Genomic DNA, 17,617 nt, shown 5'->3' with positions numbered 1-17,617 from the left:
AGCTATCTTCAGCTGCAAGCAACAGAAAATCCAACTGGGGTGCTTTCAATGCTGGAGATGTTTATTAGCTAGATCCTAAGGATTCTGGGCTTCTCTTGTGGCTCAACTGGTAAAGAATCCACCTGCAATGCGGGATATTTGGGTTCAACCCCTGGGTTAGGAAGATCCCCTGCAGGAGATCCTGGGAATCTACTCCAGTATTCTTGCCTGGAGAATCCCCATGGACAGAGCCTGGCAGCTATGGTCCATAGGGTTGCAAAGAGTAGGACACGACTGAGCGACTAACACACACACACAAGGATTCTGGAGGTAGGGGGCTACCACCATAGCCCCACTGCTCTGCAGCTCTCCCCAACGAGTTCTCTCTTGGGTGGTTATTTCAGAGGCATGGGTGTGCCCCATCTCTAAATAGCTGGCACTTGGGAGCTTAGCTCTCTCCTGCAGCAGCTCTCATGTGTCTGATCACCACAGTCAGTGGTAAGGGAGGCATTGCTGAGGGTGGTGATTTGTGGACGATCCTGATTCATCCCTTCTTGCCAACCCACCCTGGGCTCTGGCCCCCCCTGCCGGCATCTTCTGCTGAGCGGGCAGGCCCTGGCTCCCCAGGTGTCTGGGGCTCCAACCCAAGGCTCTTCCCAAGGTAATACCGGACAAAGAGAGAGTGTCGCAGCATCTGCCCTACCAAAAGCAGAAATTCCAGTAATGTTCTCAACACTGTGTCTTTTCCAAAGATTAGGGGTGGCCAACGGGGAAACCGAGGCTCAGAGAGCTGGAGGGTGGATTAAAGTTCTTCTGAAGGGTAGAGCCCAGACAGAACAAAAACAGGGAATGCCACTTGGATTTTCAAACTCCCCTATTTATCGTCTGTAATCCTGTTTCTCTCGGTCCAACAACATTCTTCCAGCCTGAAGACCCCATCTTCAGAGGGAACTTCTTGCCCCAGAGTGGGTCTAATCTGGAGACCTGAGGAAGAGGCAGGCTCCATAAGGCTGTTCTCCATTGGCCTAGTTACCTGCTCCCCCCTCACTTCTGTGCTCTCACCGCCCCACCCCACCCCACCCCCAAGCCCACAGCCATGTCTGCTCCCAGACTGTGATCTCCTCAGGGGCAGGACGTGGACCGGAGTATGGTGCACCCAGGGTTTGATGATGTTCTCGGTTGCGTGAGCCCCTCCCTTCCTGAAGTGGTTTGCTGGTGAGGGGTGGAGAGTCTGGCCTCTCTGGACCTGGTCCAGGGTGGGGCTGGGGTGGTGGGTGACAGCACCTGGGTTCCTGCCCTCCTTGCCCACAACTGCAGTGGGCCTCGGGCTCTCTGAGCTTGTGGCTCAGAGAACATTCCCCGCTAGAACATCAGAAGGGGGCAAGTGGAGGCGCGTAGCAGGGTGGCAGGTGGCAGGCGGCAGGCGGGGCGGCACAGGGGAGCACGGGCGGCTCCACTTCCTGTGGGGCGCCGGCCCTGGAGCCTGCCCCGGGGAGGTTGCACAAACCTTCCTGCGGAGGCCCGGGGACCGCCTCTCGTGCTGGCCACTGCCTCTACTGACCTGGGGCTGCCCTCCTTGCTCTCAGTCCTGCAGCCTGGACTGAGTCCTCCATCTCCGCGGGGCTGGCGAGGGGCCGGGCCAGACCGTGGGGCCCTTCCTCCCATCACTGGGCACCAGTCCTTCCTCATTTTGCCGCTGATTCTAGCCCCAAACAAAACAGGTTGAGCCCTTTTCCTCCCTCCGCAGTCTCTGGCTTTCGGCTGCCTTCAGAGGCGCTGCAGACGGCGCCGCCGGCCAGGGAGGGGGGCGCCGGGCCAGCCCTGCCGGGACTGGGACGGTGCGCCTGGCTCCCGGCCCTCGTTCAGCCCTGACTGTGGCGGGAGAGTGAGTTTTGCCGTGGCGGTTGCCTGAGGATGATGCCTCAGCTTCAGTTCAAAGATGCCTTTTGGGTGAGTGAAGACGGCTGTGGGTTTGAGCAAGCGGAGTGTGCCTGGGGAGGCCAGCTCAGCTGACATTTCCTCAGGGCAGTGGGTTGGGGATGTGACTCCCAGAGAGGGGTTTTCTCATAAAAATGATGGCTGATTTTTGATCCTTTATCATCGCAGGGTGAGGGATGTGACCTGGGCTGTTTCTGAGTTGGAAGAGGACAATGGGGGTCCTCCGTCTGGGGTACTGATTCCTCTGCAGACTTCAACAAGCAAGGGATGGATATTCTCTGGGATCCCAGGGCTGATCTTTCCTCTGGGAGACCTCTCTCCACAGCAGGAAACTTTTAGGAGCATCTGATATTGCTGGGAACTGGATGAGGACTTGTGAGGTGAAGGAGGGAGGGTCACAGGTCTGGGGACCAGATAAACTTGAATTTGGATCTTGGCTCTGCTATTTAGAGGCTGGACGAGTCATTTTACCTCTCTGAGCTTCATTTCTGTCCCTCCCCCCACCCCACTATATTGTAAAGATAATTAACAAACACACTAACTGAATGAGAGGGCTAAACATCCTTCCAAGGGGATCTAATGTAACAAAATCCCCCGCACCTCTCTGGAGCACCACATGGGAATCTCTTGCTCTTACCCAGCCCCTCTTCACCCCTCTTCCTTGCAGACCATAGGGGTCCTTCAGGGAGGCAACAGGGCTGCGCGATTCCTTGTTCACTTTCTTAAATTCAGCACACGTGTAAATCAAATCTTTTCCTTGTGAAATTCCAGCGCCCAGCTGGCTCGTAGGGGTGAAATTGCTGGGCCCAGGCCACACAGTCTGCAAGCCCCATTTGGACCCCACCACCCTTTTTCCCCGCTGTCTCTCAGCCTACCCTCCTGCTTCTCAAGCGCTGGCTGTTCCCAGTGGCTCCCAGGGAAAAGCTGAGACCTCTCTGGTTAGAGCTGGGGAACGTGGCTGTCCTGAGGGCACCCCCTCCAGCCCTGCAGAGGACACTGGCTCTTTGCTCAATCGGCCCGGACTCAGCCGACAGTCTGGCCTCCCTGGGCCCTTTCCTGGGGCCTCCAGCCAGGAGGACGAGAGCTAACGAGCCAGGTCTTCCTTCCCTTCTGGGCCACGCTCTCCTTGGGGCCCGTGGCCAGAGTCTGAGTGGCTCGCTTCCCGCCTGCTCTAACTGCATAGTAGGCAGAGGGCTGTCTCTCTGGGCCTCCATCTCCCCATCTCTACAGAGAGGGGCTGGGAGCAGCCCAGAGAAGCCAAGGGAAGCAGACCTGCCTCGGCCCCTTCCAAGCACCAGGCTGGCAGCTGGGACCCATGTGAGGGGTGGGGGGCTACAGTCAGCAGGGGATGCACAGACTGGACAGTGAGTCACTACCTCATTGCTCTGACCTGAAGTGCAAAGCTGGGGAAAGGTTAGGGCTTCCCTGGTGGCTCAGATGGTAAAGAGTCTGCCTGCAATGCAGGAGACCCGGGTTTGATCCCTGGGTTGGTAAGATCCCCTGGAGAAAGAATTGCCAACCTACTCCAGTGTTCTTACCTGGAGAATCCCATGGACATTGGAGCCTGGTGGGCTACAGCCCAGAGGGTCACAAAAGAGTCGGACGTGACTGAGAAACTCACACTTCCACTTGAAAATCCAGGTGTTTAGCAGCCCATGGCGGGCCAAGCACACCCTGGCTGTACTTTAGTTCCAGGACATCTGGTCCAGCCCAGAGCCTTTGGTTCCACCTTCCCTAGGACAGAGCTGGCCCAAGGCAGGATCTGGGCAGGAAGGGGGGAGGTGGTACAGGAGGGAGCAGGGTGTGGTGGCAGCATTCTACCTGTGGCAGCTTCCTGTGCGGCATCCCGCCCACATTCTGTGCTCGCCCCACCTCTGAGTCACCCACAAGTTCTCCTCTCCTCTGCTGCTGGCTCCAGGGGCCTGGGGTAGGGGTGCCGCTTCCCTACGGAGGGCCAGAGCAGGGAGGGAAAGGCCAATGCCCCCGGGCTCTGAATCCTAACACGTGTCCCAGACGCCCAGCCTGGCCCAGCCCACAAGGACAACTAACCCAAGCACTAAAGATGTGCCGGGCTCTGTCCTCAGGACTATGCATCTATTGACCATTTAAACCCAGAAAGTGGATGCTATTATGATACCTATTGTTCACAAGAGGAGGCCGAGGCACAGAGAGCCTCATTCACTTGCCCAAAGTCACACAGCTGGGTGAAACCTGGACAGATTGGCCCCAGTGTCTGCTCTCACTCAGGTGCTTCATTACCCCTTTAGCCATAGCGCCCATCACTGGATCTTTGGGCCACGTTGGCGAAGGAGGGAAAAACTCAGTCCTTCCTACCTCCCAGAGAAATCAGATCTGATGGGCTCCACAGAAGTCTTCTGAACCCCAATTTATAGACAAAGAGGTAAAATGGAAAAGACACAGTGATCCAAACGCCGTGCGGGTGTTAGGGACAGGGCTCAGCCTGCCCTTCCCTCTGGTGTTCCCCCACCCCATGCCCAGGCAATGCCATTAACCACAGCTTGGGAGCACACTGCCTGCAGATGGCTGGTCTGTACTGGAAGGAAGCTAGAGCTAGAAGGATCGTGTCTAATACCTCAGCCCTCCCCTTACCTGGCAGCCTCAACCATCCAAAACACAGGTGAGAGCCAGCCTTGTTCACAACAGCACTTCATTATGAGCAGGGAAACAAAAATGGTTCTGAGGTTCTAAGAGTTTGCATTAAAGCTTGCATACTTTACTCATTCGAGATGCCCTATAGCTTTCAGTTAGGGCCCATGAACTCTGATTTTACCCACAGTTTTAACAAGCTTGGTCATGTGGTTTTGTTGACCTATAGATACAGCAAATAGTAGGGATCTACATGGAATCTGATTGATTAAATATTAGTGGGCCTGACCTGTTAGACATGTTAGGGATGACAGAGGATGAGATGATTGGATGACATCACCGACTTGATAGACATGAGTTTGAGTAAGATTTGGGAGTTAGTGATGGACAGGGAAGCCTGGCGTGCTGCAGTCCATGGGGTCGCAAGGAGTCAGACATGACTGAGCGACTGAACTGATACTGACCTGTTAGAGACAGTTTCACAGATAGCTGGTAGTCTGATAGTAAGAGAGGAGACAAAAACTTATAAAAAGCAGACACAGTGGTTAGAAGTGTAGAGTTGACCAGTCCTGTCCCTCAGTAGGCCTGTATTTGCAATCTTGTCAGTGTGACCATGCAGTATTTATTTATAGCTTACTTATATCTGCAGCCTAACGTTCAGATACAGGCTGCTGTGGGAGTGAGGCTGGGGTGGGCTAGCCACAGGGGAGGGAAGGGGTCATTTGATTTCTGTTAATACACACACAGTGATAAAGAAGATCACAGTTTTGCAGGAAGTTTGTGACTGAGCCTCAGAGCAGGGGGCTGTCAGAGAGAAAGCTGAGGATAAGAGTACCAGGTGCCCGAGCTGACAGGGCTTTACAGCTCATGGAACCTGACTCAGCACCAGGTCAGAGGGGCAGAGAATCCCAGAGAATGCAGGATTACCACTCCCTTCCCCAGTATATACAGCTTTCCTTGCAGGAGCTCTGCTCCTAGCAGCAGCCAAAGTGTACTGCAAGAAACACCTGTCTGCATCCTCAGCATAGGGCTGGTGAGTGGGGTATGCGTTTGGTCAATGTTAATAGAATAAGTGGACAAACAGTAGGACCTCCACGGTCCTACTGCCTTCCTGAACCCATCGTCTCCTTCATTTTGCTTTAGTTACATTCAACAGATATTTGTTGAGAAGCGTTCTCTACTAGGTAGTTTAAGCTGGGCCCTCCGATCTTCACCCCCCATCCAAACAGCCAAATGAGACTGTCAGACTGCCTTGCCCTAGAAGAAGTCAGGATCGACTTCTTCTGGAGTCTAGAGTTCTCTGATAATAGACTGGGCACAGGGAGCGCCCAGAGGACTGCTCTGAGCTGCCCTTTCCTCTCCTGCCCTTTCATTGCCTCCCAGACCTATACATCCAACCGCCTTTGCAAAGAAGTCATGGGATATTGTTTTAAGAAGGAAAATCTAGTTCTGGACCAGGTTTTATTAAGACCCACATCCTGTCTTTTTGGGGTTGTTAAAAGGAAAAGTAATGGCCACATATACTGCCTCTCATGCCTTGCTCTTCCCTCCCCACCATCATGGCTTTGGGCGGAAACCATCAAAGGGGACCGAGAGACCAGGCCTGAACTTTTCCCTCTGACTTGAGGTTACACTTCTCCCCTTTGAGGCTGGGCTCCAGCTTCATTTGGAAACTTCTGTGCTAAGCAAGGAGGCTCTGAGCTCCGCAACAGAGGACAGAGGAGGTACCACTTCCTTTGGTGGGGGAATGACTCACCAAGGATGCGCGGGCTGGGGCCAGAGGCGAGGACTGAGGCCCCACATGTCTGATCAGCTACGGTGGCCTCTTCCCCTCTCCGGTTCGGAGACTCTGAGGTTCCCTACTGAGGAGGAGAGTGTGGGGGGATACCCCTCTTCTCGACATAATTTTATCTTGGACATGTGTGGGCCTGGGTGTCATTTCCTTATCTTCAAAACACCATTGTTAGTGACTGCACAATCCTCCAACTTGTGGATTTGGTGGACATGCTGTGAATCCCATGGACAGAGGAGCCTACAGTCCACAGGGTCACAAAGAGTCAGACATGACTAAGTGACTTAGCACACACGTGATTTACTTATACAGTCCCCTGTTGTTGGACATTTAGATTCAGTTCAGTTCAGTTGCTCAGTCAAGTCCGACTCTTTGTGACCCCATGGACTGCAGCACACCAGGATTCCCTGTCCTTCACCAACTCCAGGAACTTGCTCAAATTCACGTCCACTGAGTCAGTGATGCCTCCGATCATCTCCTCCTCTGTTGTTTCCTCCTCCTGCTTTCAATCTTTCCCAGCATCAGGGTCTTTTCCAGTGAGTCAGTTCTTCACATCAGGTGGCCAAAGTATTGGAGCTTCAGCATCAGTCCTTCCAATGAATATTCAGGACTGATTTCCTTTAGGATCGACTGGTTTGATCTCCTTGCAGTCCAAGGGGCTCTCAAGAGTCTTCTTCAACACCACAGTTCAAAAGCATCAATTCTTTGGCGCTCAGCTTTCTTTATGGTCCAACTCTCACATCTATATATGACCACTGGAAAAACTGTAGCTTTGACTATACAGACCTTTGTCTGCAAAGTAATTTCTCTGCTTTTTAATATGCTGTCTTAAAAAAAGCAGAGATTACTGCCAACGATTTAGCATTCTGGGTCGATCTTTGTGTATCAAGATTTTGCACTTGACGACCACTTCTTGCATAGCTTCCCACATGAGACATTTCTGGGTGAGAGGGTGTGGCCAGTTCTCCGGCATTTGGCGCTAGCTGCCACTTTGGGACTGCTCATAGTCCTCTGGCTGAGCAGGAAACTTTTCATCCAGGAAAGAGGGATCAGAGTAGCCTGGAAGGGGCTCTGCTGGGTATCAAAGCCCACTCAGGCTTCGTGGATGGACTTGCAGCAGGGCAGGGCCCTGCGGCCTTGAAGGCCGAGGAGGCCAGTGGCTGAGGAGGGTGTCCTCCTGAGCAAGAGGGGATGGTAGAGGCAGGAGGTGGGAGACGGAGGCCCCTGGCTGGCCTTCCTTTGCCGCCTCCTACTGCCCTCCCTGTGCCTCCCTGGCCATGGCTGTCAGAAAGGATGAGAACGGACTCTTTCTGTGCTGGTCGCAGAGCTCTTTGAGGCGTGGTGTTCTGTGTAAAAAGCACAGAGCCAAGCCGTGTGTCTTGTGTGCAAGCCATTGTGAAAAGTGGTGGAAATAAGCATTAGTGTTGGTATAGGCTTGTATTAGGTTTCCTTGATGGCTCAGATGGTAAAGAATTTGCTTGTAACAGAGGAGACCTGGGTTCGATCCCTGAGTCGGGAAGATCCCCTGGAGAAGGAAATGGCTACCCACTCCAGTATTCCTGCCTGGAGAATCCCATGGACAGAGGAGCCTGGCGGGCTACAGTCCAGGGGCTTGCAAAGAGTCAAATACTGAAGTGACTTAGCACGCACGCACAGGCTCGTATTAACAATGAGAATCTCTGGAAAGACACACAGAGAGCTAATTAAAGTGATGGCCTTTTGAGGGAAGTGAAAGAAGAAAGATTGATGGGTTTCAGGGCTGGGTGGCATTGAGTATTCTCACTATGTACTTTTCTATAGCGTTTGATTGTTGAACCATGTAAATATATTACCCAATGAAAATTAAATTACACAATTAAAAATGAAAGAGAAGATGTTTATTTCCTGTGCTGTGAAAATTGTTTTTTCTCTGAGTCCCAGATACTTACATCATTCTCAGAGGAGAGGAGGCTGTGCCTGGTTGTTGTTCAGCATCCCTTATGCACCAGGCCCTGTGACACGTGTGTCCCCAAATCCACCTTGCAGGGAAGGACTTGCCAATGTCCTCTCATGTCCAGAATGGAGACACGGGGAAGTCAAGGGCCGAGTTCATGGTCATACATCCAAGGCAGAGCAGGGACACCCCTTAGCTCTGTCAGACCCCATCGCATTCTGCCCCTGAACCCAAGGAGACTGGTGAGTTCTTGGTTCAATTATAATTCCTAAAGGATGAAAGGGTGGCTCCCTATTCGGTAACATTGGTTTCCATGGTTTTGGAAGTAAGGTGATTTCTCTCGCCATAATTTTCTACAAATGATCACAGATTACATATGCCATTAAAAGGAAAATGTTTAAAAAACAAAACTAAGCAATTCCTGTTTTCAAGCCGAGATGGTGTTTTTAGGTGACATTTGTGGTTCAGTAGCGTGAACTCTTCCACATACTCTGTGCACACTTTGTGGTGTGTGTGCCCCCAGGGACCCAAGAACTTGGTTCCTCCACACCCACTCCATAGGACGTGGTTTACTGTCTGATGGCAGAGGTGACTGCAGAGGTTCATGGTTGCGTTTGCCCTGCTTTTGCGATGCCTGCAGGTGTTCCCATGTAGGGTTTCCTGGCTGCTGTGTCCTGGGTCAAGAACGTAACCCACACCTTTGATTTTATTCTTGGTGGAAAGCAAGATCTGCTTCTCAAGATCCTCCTTGTCGTCCAGTTCCCAGGAACTCAGAGACTTTGGCTGGCTTCTCCTGGGACCTCCTCACAGCTGGGGTTGCTAGCCCCTGGGATGGAGAGGAAGGGCCTTTCTTGGGCTTGGAAAGGTTGTGGGGGGGATCTTGAGAGGTGGTGGGAGGGCAAAGGAAGCTCCAGGTGGAAGGACTGGCATGGGCAAAGGTATGGGAGGGGGAGGGGGTGCAGTGGGTTTGTAAGACAGTTTTCTGGCCCAGAGGACTGTGTAGGGTGACTGTAGGAAGGGAAGACTCTGACTGGGCTTTAAAAGGTCTTGACCAGCCTTGAGTGGAGGCAGAGAGCCTTTCTTCCTTTCTTCACCCTCTCCAGTAGCGGATGTAAAAAGAGGCTTGGAGGCTGTGGGCTGTGGTTAGGATGCCTGCCTGCCTCAACTAGAGCCTGTCTGACGCTGCAAATGACACGATGGAGGGAACTAGTTGCGGAAATTGAAACTGCCTCACTTCTAGCAAGAGAGAGTGGTACCCGGTGCCCTGGGGGCTGCCCATGCTAGCTGGGGCATCCTGCTGGACTAGCTCTGGAAGGCCCCTCCCTCACGGGCTTAGTCACTCTCTGTGCTCCAGGCTCAGAAGGGGGACAGGCCTCTTTGAAGCTTCCCCCTCACTTGCTGAAGGGGAACTTGGAGAATCCTTTCTCCTTTCTGAAGTTCAGTTTCCTGTCTGTAGGATATTAGAGAGATTCTCAACTGAGATAAAAGCTTTGAGGATGGAGACACTAAGCATGGTCCTCAGGGGACCACGTGCTGCTGCTCAACGTTGGGGGCTAGTAGACCAGGAAGAGATCCTAAGGGAACCTGACTTATAATTGGATAGGCACCTATAGTATGAGCCTCATATGTGGGTCTTCCTCATCTCAGGATGCCTGCCCAACTCTGTTCACCATTGGATACTAAATTCCACCATTTGACAGTCATTCCTATGGCTTCAGGTGACAAGATGCAATAGCCCCAAGAAGCTGGTATTCTTATTCCTGCTTTAGAGAGAGAAAACTATGGCTTATAGAGGGGATGTGGGCCTGGGGGTGCCACCCAGATGGACTTTAGGGCTGCTGGGCTAGACTTGGCTGCTACCTTCCCCAGCCAGGTCAGAGCACCCTTGACATGAGCAAGAGCGTGTGGTGGTTTGCTGAGACCTGACACCCTGAGCAATGCATAACAGGAGCAGGCCGGTGAGTGATAGGCCCTTACCCTGGTGTTGACAGGCTGCCCACTATTGGGCAACAGAAAGTATCTGCTGATGCTCCAGAGAGAAGCAGCCAGGGTGGGGATGGGTCAGCCAGATGGGATCAGGGTTCCCAACTGCGGAAATAGAAAAGCAGAAGCTGAGCCATACTGGAGAGAAAAAGAAGGGACGATGGGCTGAGTCAGGAGGGTGCTTGATCTATTCAGGGGACAAGGAGGCCTATGCTGCTGGGGGAGAGTGATGGAGGTGAAGAATGGTTGGAGATAAGATCAGAAATGTGACAGGGGTCACGAATCCCAATGCCCAGTTGCAGCCCCAGGTCAATTACATACAAATTTCAGGGTGGAGGAGCAGTAGCTTTCACAGTTCTCCATTGGTGTTGAGAACTGTGGTTTTTCTGCTGCATGGCCATTGCTGACAATGAGCATGTATCTGCTTTTACCATTTACGTGACCTCATTTGACTCACTTGTGAATTAGTAGAGGATAGAGGGAATTTTTTTTAACCTTATACAATTACTTTTTTGTGGCCAATGTCAGTATACATAACAGAAAATTTACCATTTTAATCATTTTTAAGTGTGCAATTAAGTGGCATCTGTATGCTCATAATGTTCTACCAACCATCACCACCAATTCCAAAACTTTTTCATCATTTCAGACAGAAATTCTATACCCCTTAAATAATAACTCCTTATCTCACTCCTTTCATCTCCTACTCCACTTTCTGTCTCTATGAATTTGCCATACTAGGGACCACATATAAGTAGAATCAGGCAGTATTTGTCCTGTTTCATTTAGCATAGCGTCTTTCAGGTTCATCCATGTTTTAGCATATATCAGAACTTCTTTCCTTTTAATGGCTGAAAAATATTCCATTTTACATGCATACCTCATTTTGTTTATTGATTGATCTGTTATTGGGCACTTGGGTTTTTATCTCATTTTGTATATTATGAAAAATGTCACTATGAACATGGATGTACAAATACTGGTTTGAATTCCTGCTTTCAGTTCTTTCGGGTATGAAACTAGGAATGGCGTTGCTGGGTCATAGGTAATCCTATGTTTCACATGTTGAGTAACTGCTAAACCATCAATGTTTTCCTCAGAAGCTGCTCCACTTACATTCCATCAGCAATGCACAAGGGTTCCAATTTCTCCACATATTCTCCAGGGCTTGTTATATTCTGTCTCTTTTCCACGATCATAGGCATCCTAGTGGGCAGGAAGTGGTATTTCATTTTTTGTTTTTTTAACTTTGGCTCTTTCTACTTATTTATTTGTCTATCTATGCGATGTGTGTGATCTTCGTTCCCTGACCAGGGATCAAACCTGGGCCTGCTGCAGTGGAAGTGTAGACCCTTAACCAGGGGACAGATAGGGAAGTCCTTCACTGGTGTGTTGATGTGTATTTCCCAGTGACTAGCGATGTTGAGCATATTTTTATATATTTATTGTTTGTTTATTTATTTGTTTATCTTCCTTAGAGAAATGTCTATTCAAGTCCTTTGCCTACTTTTGAATTGGGTTATCTTTTTGTTGTTCAGTGTTAAAAGTTCTTTATATAGTCTGGGTAGTAATTATTTTAAATATGATTTGCAAATATTTTCTCCCAATTTGTGGATTGTCTTTTCATTCTCTTGATACTGTCTTTTAGTGAAAAAAAGTTTTTTGTTTTGATAAAGTCTAACTAATTTATTTTTTCTTTTATTGACTGTTCTCTTGGTATCATATGCAAGAAATCACTGTTAAATCCAATGTCTTAAGACTTTTCCCTTATTTTCTGTTCAGAGTTTTATGGTTTTAGCTCTTACATTTAGGTCATTTATCCATTTTAAGTTAGCTTTTGTATATGGTGTTAAGTAAGAGTTCAACTTCATGCCTTTGCGTGTGAATATCCATTTCCTCATCACCTTTTGTTGAAAAGATGGTCTTTTCCACATTGAATGGTCTTATCCTTGTTGAAACTCAGTTAACCATATATGTGAGTGCTTATCTTCAGCTTTCCATTTCATTCCATTGGTCTATAAGTCCGTCCTTGTGACAAAACCACACTATTTTAATTGCGATAGCTTTGTAGTGAGTTTTGAAATTAGGAAGTGTGAGTCTTCCAACTTTGTTCTTTTTTTCAAAGTTGTTGGCTATTAAGGTCCTGTGTTGAGGGTTTTTTTTAATTTTTAATAAAAAAATAAAGTACAGCTGATTTACAATGTTGTATTAGTTTTAAGTATACAGAAAAGTGGTTCAGTTATACATATTTTATATATGTGTGTGTGTGTATATATATATATATATTCTTTTCAGATTCTTTTCCCTTATAGATTCTTTTCCCTTATAGATTATATAAAATATTGAGTGTAGTTCCCTGTAATATACAGTAGCCCCTTGTTGGTTTATCTATTTTATATATAGCAGTATCCCTGGTGGCTCAGATGGTAAAGAATCTACCTGCAAAGTGGGAGACCCAGGTTCAATCCCTAGGTCCAGAAGATCCCCTGGAGCAGGGCATGGCAACCGACTCCAGTATTCTGCCTGGAGAATCCCATGGACAGAGGAGCCTGGCGGGCTGCAGTCCATGGGGTCACGAAGAGTTGGACACGACTGAGCCACTAACAGTTTCACTTTTGCGGCTTCCCTGGTAGCTCAGCTGGTAAAGAATCTATCTGTGATGCAGGAGACCCCGGTTCAATTCCTGGATCAGAAAGATTCCCTGGAGAAGGGATAGGCTACCCTCTCCAGTATTCTAGTATAAATCTGCATCTCTATTCCTGCCCTGTAAATAGGTTCATCAGCACCACTGGGGCTTCCCAAGTGGCCTGGGAAGGCCCAGTGGTAAAGAACCCCCTCTGCCAAAGCAGGAGACACAAGAGACGCAGGTTTGATCCCTGGGTCAGGAAGATCCCCTGGAGGAGGTCACGACAACCCACTCCAGTATTCTTGCCTGGAGAATCCCATGGACAGAGAAGCCTGGTGGGCTACAATCCATGGGGTCACAAAGAGTCAGACATGACTGAGTGGCTTAGCACAGCACACAGGTATCTGCTAATCCCAAACTCCTAACGTATCCCTCCCTCCTTTTCCCCTTAGGTAACCATAGTTTGTTTTCTGCCTGTGGATCTAGTTCTGTTTTATAAATAAGTTCTTTTTTTTTTTAGATTCCATATTTCAGTGATGTCATATGATATTTGTCTTTCTCTGTCTGGCTTATTTCACTTAGTATGATAATCTCTAGGCCCATCCATGTTGCTACAAATGGCATGATTTCATTTTTATGGCTGAGTAGTGTTTCATTGAATATATGTACCATATCTTCTTTATCCATTCATCTGTTGATGAACATTTAAGTTGCTTCCATGTCTTGGCTATTGCAAACAGTATTGGAATGAACAATGGGATGAAAGTATATTTTTGAATTATGGTTTTCTCTGCATATATACCCAGGAATGGGATTGCAGGATCATATTGTAGCTCTATTTTTAGTTTGTTAAGGAACTTCAATACTGTTCTTCATAGTAGCTGTACCAGTTTACATTCCCACCAACAGTGTTGGAGGGTTCCTTTTTCTCTACACTCAAGTGTTTTTATAGGTGAGGAAACTGAGGTTTGAATATTCCTTAGGTGGTGCTAGTGGTAAAGAATCTGCCTGCCATTGCAGGAGACACAGGAGATTTGAGAGACTCGAGTTCAATCTCTGGGTCAGGAAAATCCCTTGGAGGAGGGCCTGGCAACCCAGTCTAGTATTCTTGCCTGAAGAATCCCCATGGACAGAAAAGCCCTGGCAGACTATGGTCCATGGGGTCGCAAAGAATTGGACGTGACTGAAGTGACTTAGCACGCACATGTGAGGTTGCCACCAGTCTATGACAACCCACCTCTAACTCTCCCAAGCCTGGACATACGTGGAGAGACACCATCCTTTGAGAGAATCCTTGGGATGGTGGGCTCCTCCTTAGAGTTGTCCTACCTCTGGCCCCCTGGGAAGGCCCATGACTTCTGAGCTTCCCCACCAGCTTTCATTCTTTAAGGACAATTGTCCCATAGGCTGGAGTCACCTACTTCTTCAGTGGACTATGAGAAGGCCTTGAGGGAACTGATGTTGACCTTGGCCTTGACCTGCTTAGACCTGAGAGGCCTTTGAAAATCAGGATTTCTGATCCTCAACTTCCCAACTGGCAGCCACTGAAGCAAAAGAAGTCTCCTTCTTTGTCACCTCTTGAATGTTTTCCTTTCATTTGGACCAGCTCTGAGACCACTCTCCCAGGCCTGGGGACCCCAGACTGCAGGTGGTAGGAAGGTCCAGTAGGTCAGCTGGGGTCAGTCCATGCAAACAGGGTGAGGTGGTAGGCAGGGGATCAACAGAAAAGTCTGGATCATGGAGCTGTCGTGAATACTGAAATTGTGGGGCATGAAGGTCTGCACAGCATGAGGGTCTACACTACTGGAAGGCAGCACAGTAGTAGGTGCTGAGCTGGTGTCTGCAGTTGCTCTCACTCTGATCCAGATGAGGATGGAAATTGATGCTGGAACCAAAGGAACAGTGTGGCTGATTCCAGGGCCAGGGGAAGACCAGCAGCTAAAACTAGGCCTCAGGTCAGGGCAGGAGCTGCTGTGAGGTTGCTGGAATTTTATTTTAGTATGCAGATCACCCCTAAGCCTAGAAGGACTGCAGATTCAATGAGGGGAGGAGTTTACACTCCAGGATCCAATGGTCTTGGTTTGAGTCCTACCAACATATTTGGTGCAGTGCAGGAGACACAGGAGACAGAGGTTCGATCCCTGGGTCAGGAAGATCCCTTGGAGGAGGAAATGGCAACCCATTCTGATATTCTTGCCGGGAGAATCCCATGGACATAGAAGCCTGGTGGACTAGAAGCTCTAGTCCACGGGGTCGCAAAGAGTCAAACATAACTAAGCGACTAAACACATGTCAACAACGTGTGGGTGCAAGTGAATGCTGAGAGGGAAAGTTAAGCAGTGATGGTCCCAGAGAGAACAGGCTTCCCTCAGGCGGCCCCACAGCCCCAGGACCCCAGAGGTGACATCTTGCTCACTTAAAGATGTATTTTCCCTCAATGCTGCTCTATGCCTGATACATGCTGGCTGTGTTCAATTTCCCAGTCTCTAACACAGAACCCAAAGATGGTGGAGGGCGCCATCTTTGTCTCTCACACTGCCTTTAGAACCCAACGCCCTGCTTGGATTCCATTGCACTCATGGTTGAGTCCCTCCACACTCTCAGTTTCTGGCTCCCTGTCTGTATTAAATCTATCACTGTGGTTAAAAGACAGAGATGTGGTAAAATGAATGTTAATGGCCTATTAAAGGCAAGAGCCCCACATGCAGACCCCCAGCAGGTACAGGGGACCCAGAAAGCCCCTGGGCTTGGAGAGTGTTGCAACCAGAGCCCAAGGGTCAGCTCTGAGGTCCAGAACCTGCCAAGGGCAGCAGAAGAGGCTGAGGGGCCTTCTGCAGGGGCTGCTGGGGGTCTATTCCTGCCTTTGGGGAGAGGTGTGAGGAGCAGGCCCATCTCCGTCTTGAGTAAGTCTCGAGCCCAGAGGAAGCTGCCAGTTCTCACCCTGCAGTAGTTTATACCACCAAGCAAGACACCCCGCCTTGGCCCTGTGAGCGTCAGAGTCCAAGTGTTCTTTCTGCTTTACGGATGAAAAACCTGAAGCTGAGAGACTGGAAGCAACCAATCGAGATAAGCGTCACAGCTAGGATTCAAACCCAGCTCTCCTTTTTTATTTCCTTTCTTGATTTACTTTCACTTAATACACACTAATCACCATGGCCACCCTTTTCCAGGAGCTCATTAAGTCTCAGGATGACCTCTCTTGGGCTCCTACATTTATTATTTCATTTAGTCCTCAGGGCCCCTGGGAGGTGGGCAGTGTGTTCACAGTCATTTTATAGAGGAAGGAATCTGTGTACGGGAGGTTAAGTAACTTGTCCAAGTTCACATTGTCTGTAGGCATGGGCTTTGCCAGGACCAGAACCCAGTGCCTGGACTCTTTCCACGCTCCCTGCCTGAACTTCTTCTTGATAAGGAGGTGTACCAATGGGTCATCCCCTGGCAGGTAGAGGTGGTGTGGAAGGGGTGATGCTTGGAGAAAGGGACAAGTAGAAACAGAGCCTTGGCTATTGGTACCAGCCCCCAGTTCCTGGCTGGTCACTCACAAGCTGGAACCCATGCAGCAAGGAGCCGTGGGGCTGGCTATGCACAGGGTGTGGTCAGTGCCTGTCCTTGCTTATGGGTCAGAGTCTCCTCCGGGACTTAGTGTCTGGGGCGGCTCAGTAACCTCCATCCACCTTCCCCACCTGCCCTCAGCCCTGGCCCCTGACATCTGCCTCCGGCCCCGCTGCAGAGGAACTGTGTGACCTGGGCCAGTCACTCACCCTTCATGAGTGCGTGTGTGCTCAGCTGCTTCAGTCGTGTCTGACTCTGTGCGACCCCATGGACTGTAGCCCGTCAGGCTCCTCTGCCCATGGGGATTCTCCAGGCAAGAATACAGGAGTGGGTTGCCATGCCCTCCTCCAGGGGATCTTCCCAACCCAGGGATCGAACCCATGGCCTCCTGCATTGCAGGCAGATGCTGAGCCTCAGTTGTCACCTGTGACATGGGGCAATAAGGGTACAGTCCTGACACTGCAGGCTTCTCTGAGAATTAGAGGCATAGAGGACACGGGCTTCTACTAGTGCACATGCTACCCACCCTGCTCCCTTCTCCTCACCTTGGAACCTGGCCCTGGTTCCCGTTACCTCCTGGGAGGGTCCCACCACTGGCTCTGCCTGACTCGGGGCTCTCCCCCAGCTGGTCTCAGGCCACCTCTTCAGACACCTGCTCTGGCCCTTCAGCCCCCTCGCTGCTCACAGCTCTGAGCATCAGGCTTCCAGTCTCCTGAACCTGAGGGGCTCACTGCCACCTCCAGGCCTCTGCCCAGACTTGTGTTCCCTCCTTGCCCTGCCCCTTGTGCTAACTTCTGCACATTTTAGTTTTTTAACACAGGAGGAAGAGGTGGGGGATTGAGCTGGGCCTTTAAGAGTGGAGGGGAAGTGAGCAGTTCTTCACAGGATGGGGGAGGGGAGTGTGGTAGAGGAGGCCTTTCCTTCCTGATGTTGGAGGAGGCCTGCTTGAAAGAACAAAGTCACAAAGTCGGAAGCCAGCACACCCACACAATTGGTATTGGAGTCGGGACAAGTTATATAACCTCTCTCGTCCTCAAATCCTCCTGGGGTCTGTATTACTGAGATAAGAGGCCCCAGGTTGGCACAGTAGGTCCCTTTCTGGTACTTATGCTATTCCCCGGCCTCCAAACTCTGCCATGTGGGATTCCTAGGAGCCCCTGAATGTTCACAGGGCTCTAACAGCTCCCCCTCCCCCCCACCCAAGGCT

General features: G+C 50.1%; 1 protein-coding gene across 2 annotated transcripts in view; it reads left to right on the top strand.

Annotated features, from left to right (window-relative positions):
• Positions 1-1,443: 1,443 nt before the first annotated feature.
• Positions 1,444-17,617, top strand: part of PSTPIP1 (proline-serine-threonine phosphatase interacting protein 1) — a 42,378-nt gene continuing 26,204 nt past the window's right edge. For both annotated transcript variants that reach the window (XM_081549547.1, XM_081549546.1), the window contains exon 1: positions 1,444-1,929. In XM_081549547.1, the coding sequence (XP_081405673.1) occupies positions 1,894-1,929 (36 nt within the window). In that variant the 5' untranslated portion in view covers positions 1,444-1,893. The remainder of the gene's footprint in view (positions 1,930-17,617) is intronic.

Source organism: Giraffa tippelskirchi, chromosome 12 (assembly GCF_054371585.1).
Source record: "Giraffa tippelskirchi isolate mGirTip1 chromosome 12, T2T-mGirTip1v1.2.pri, whole genome shotgun sequence".
NCBI classification, from domain to species: Eukaryota; Metazoa; Chordata; class Mammalia; order Artiodactyla; family Giraffidae; genus Giraffa; species Giraffa tippelskirchi.
Note: the sequence above shows the minus strand (reverse complement) of the source record. Positions and strands in the feature narration are given on the sequence as shown.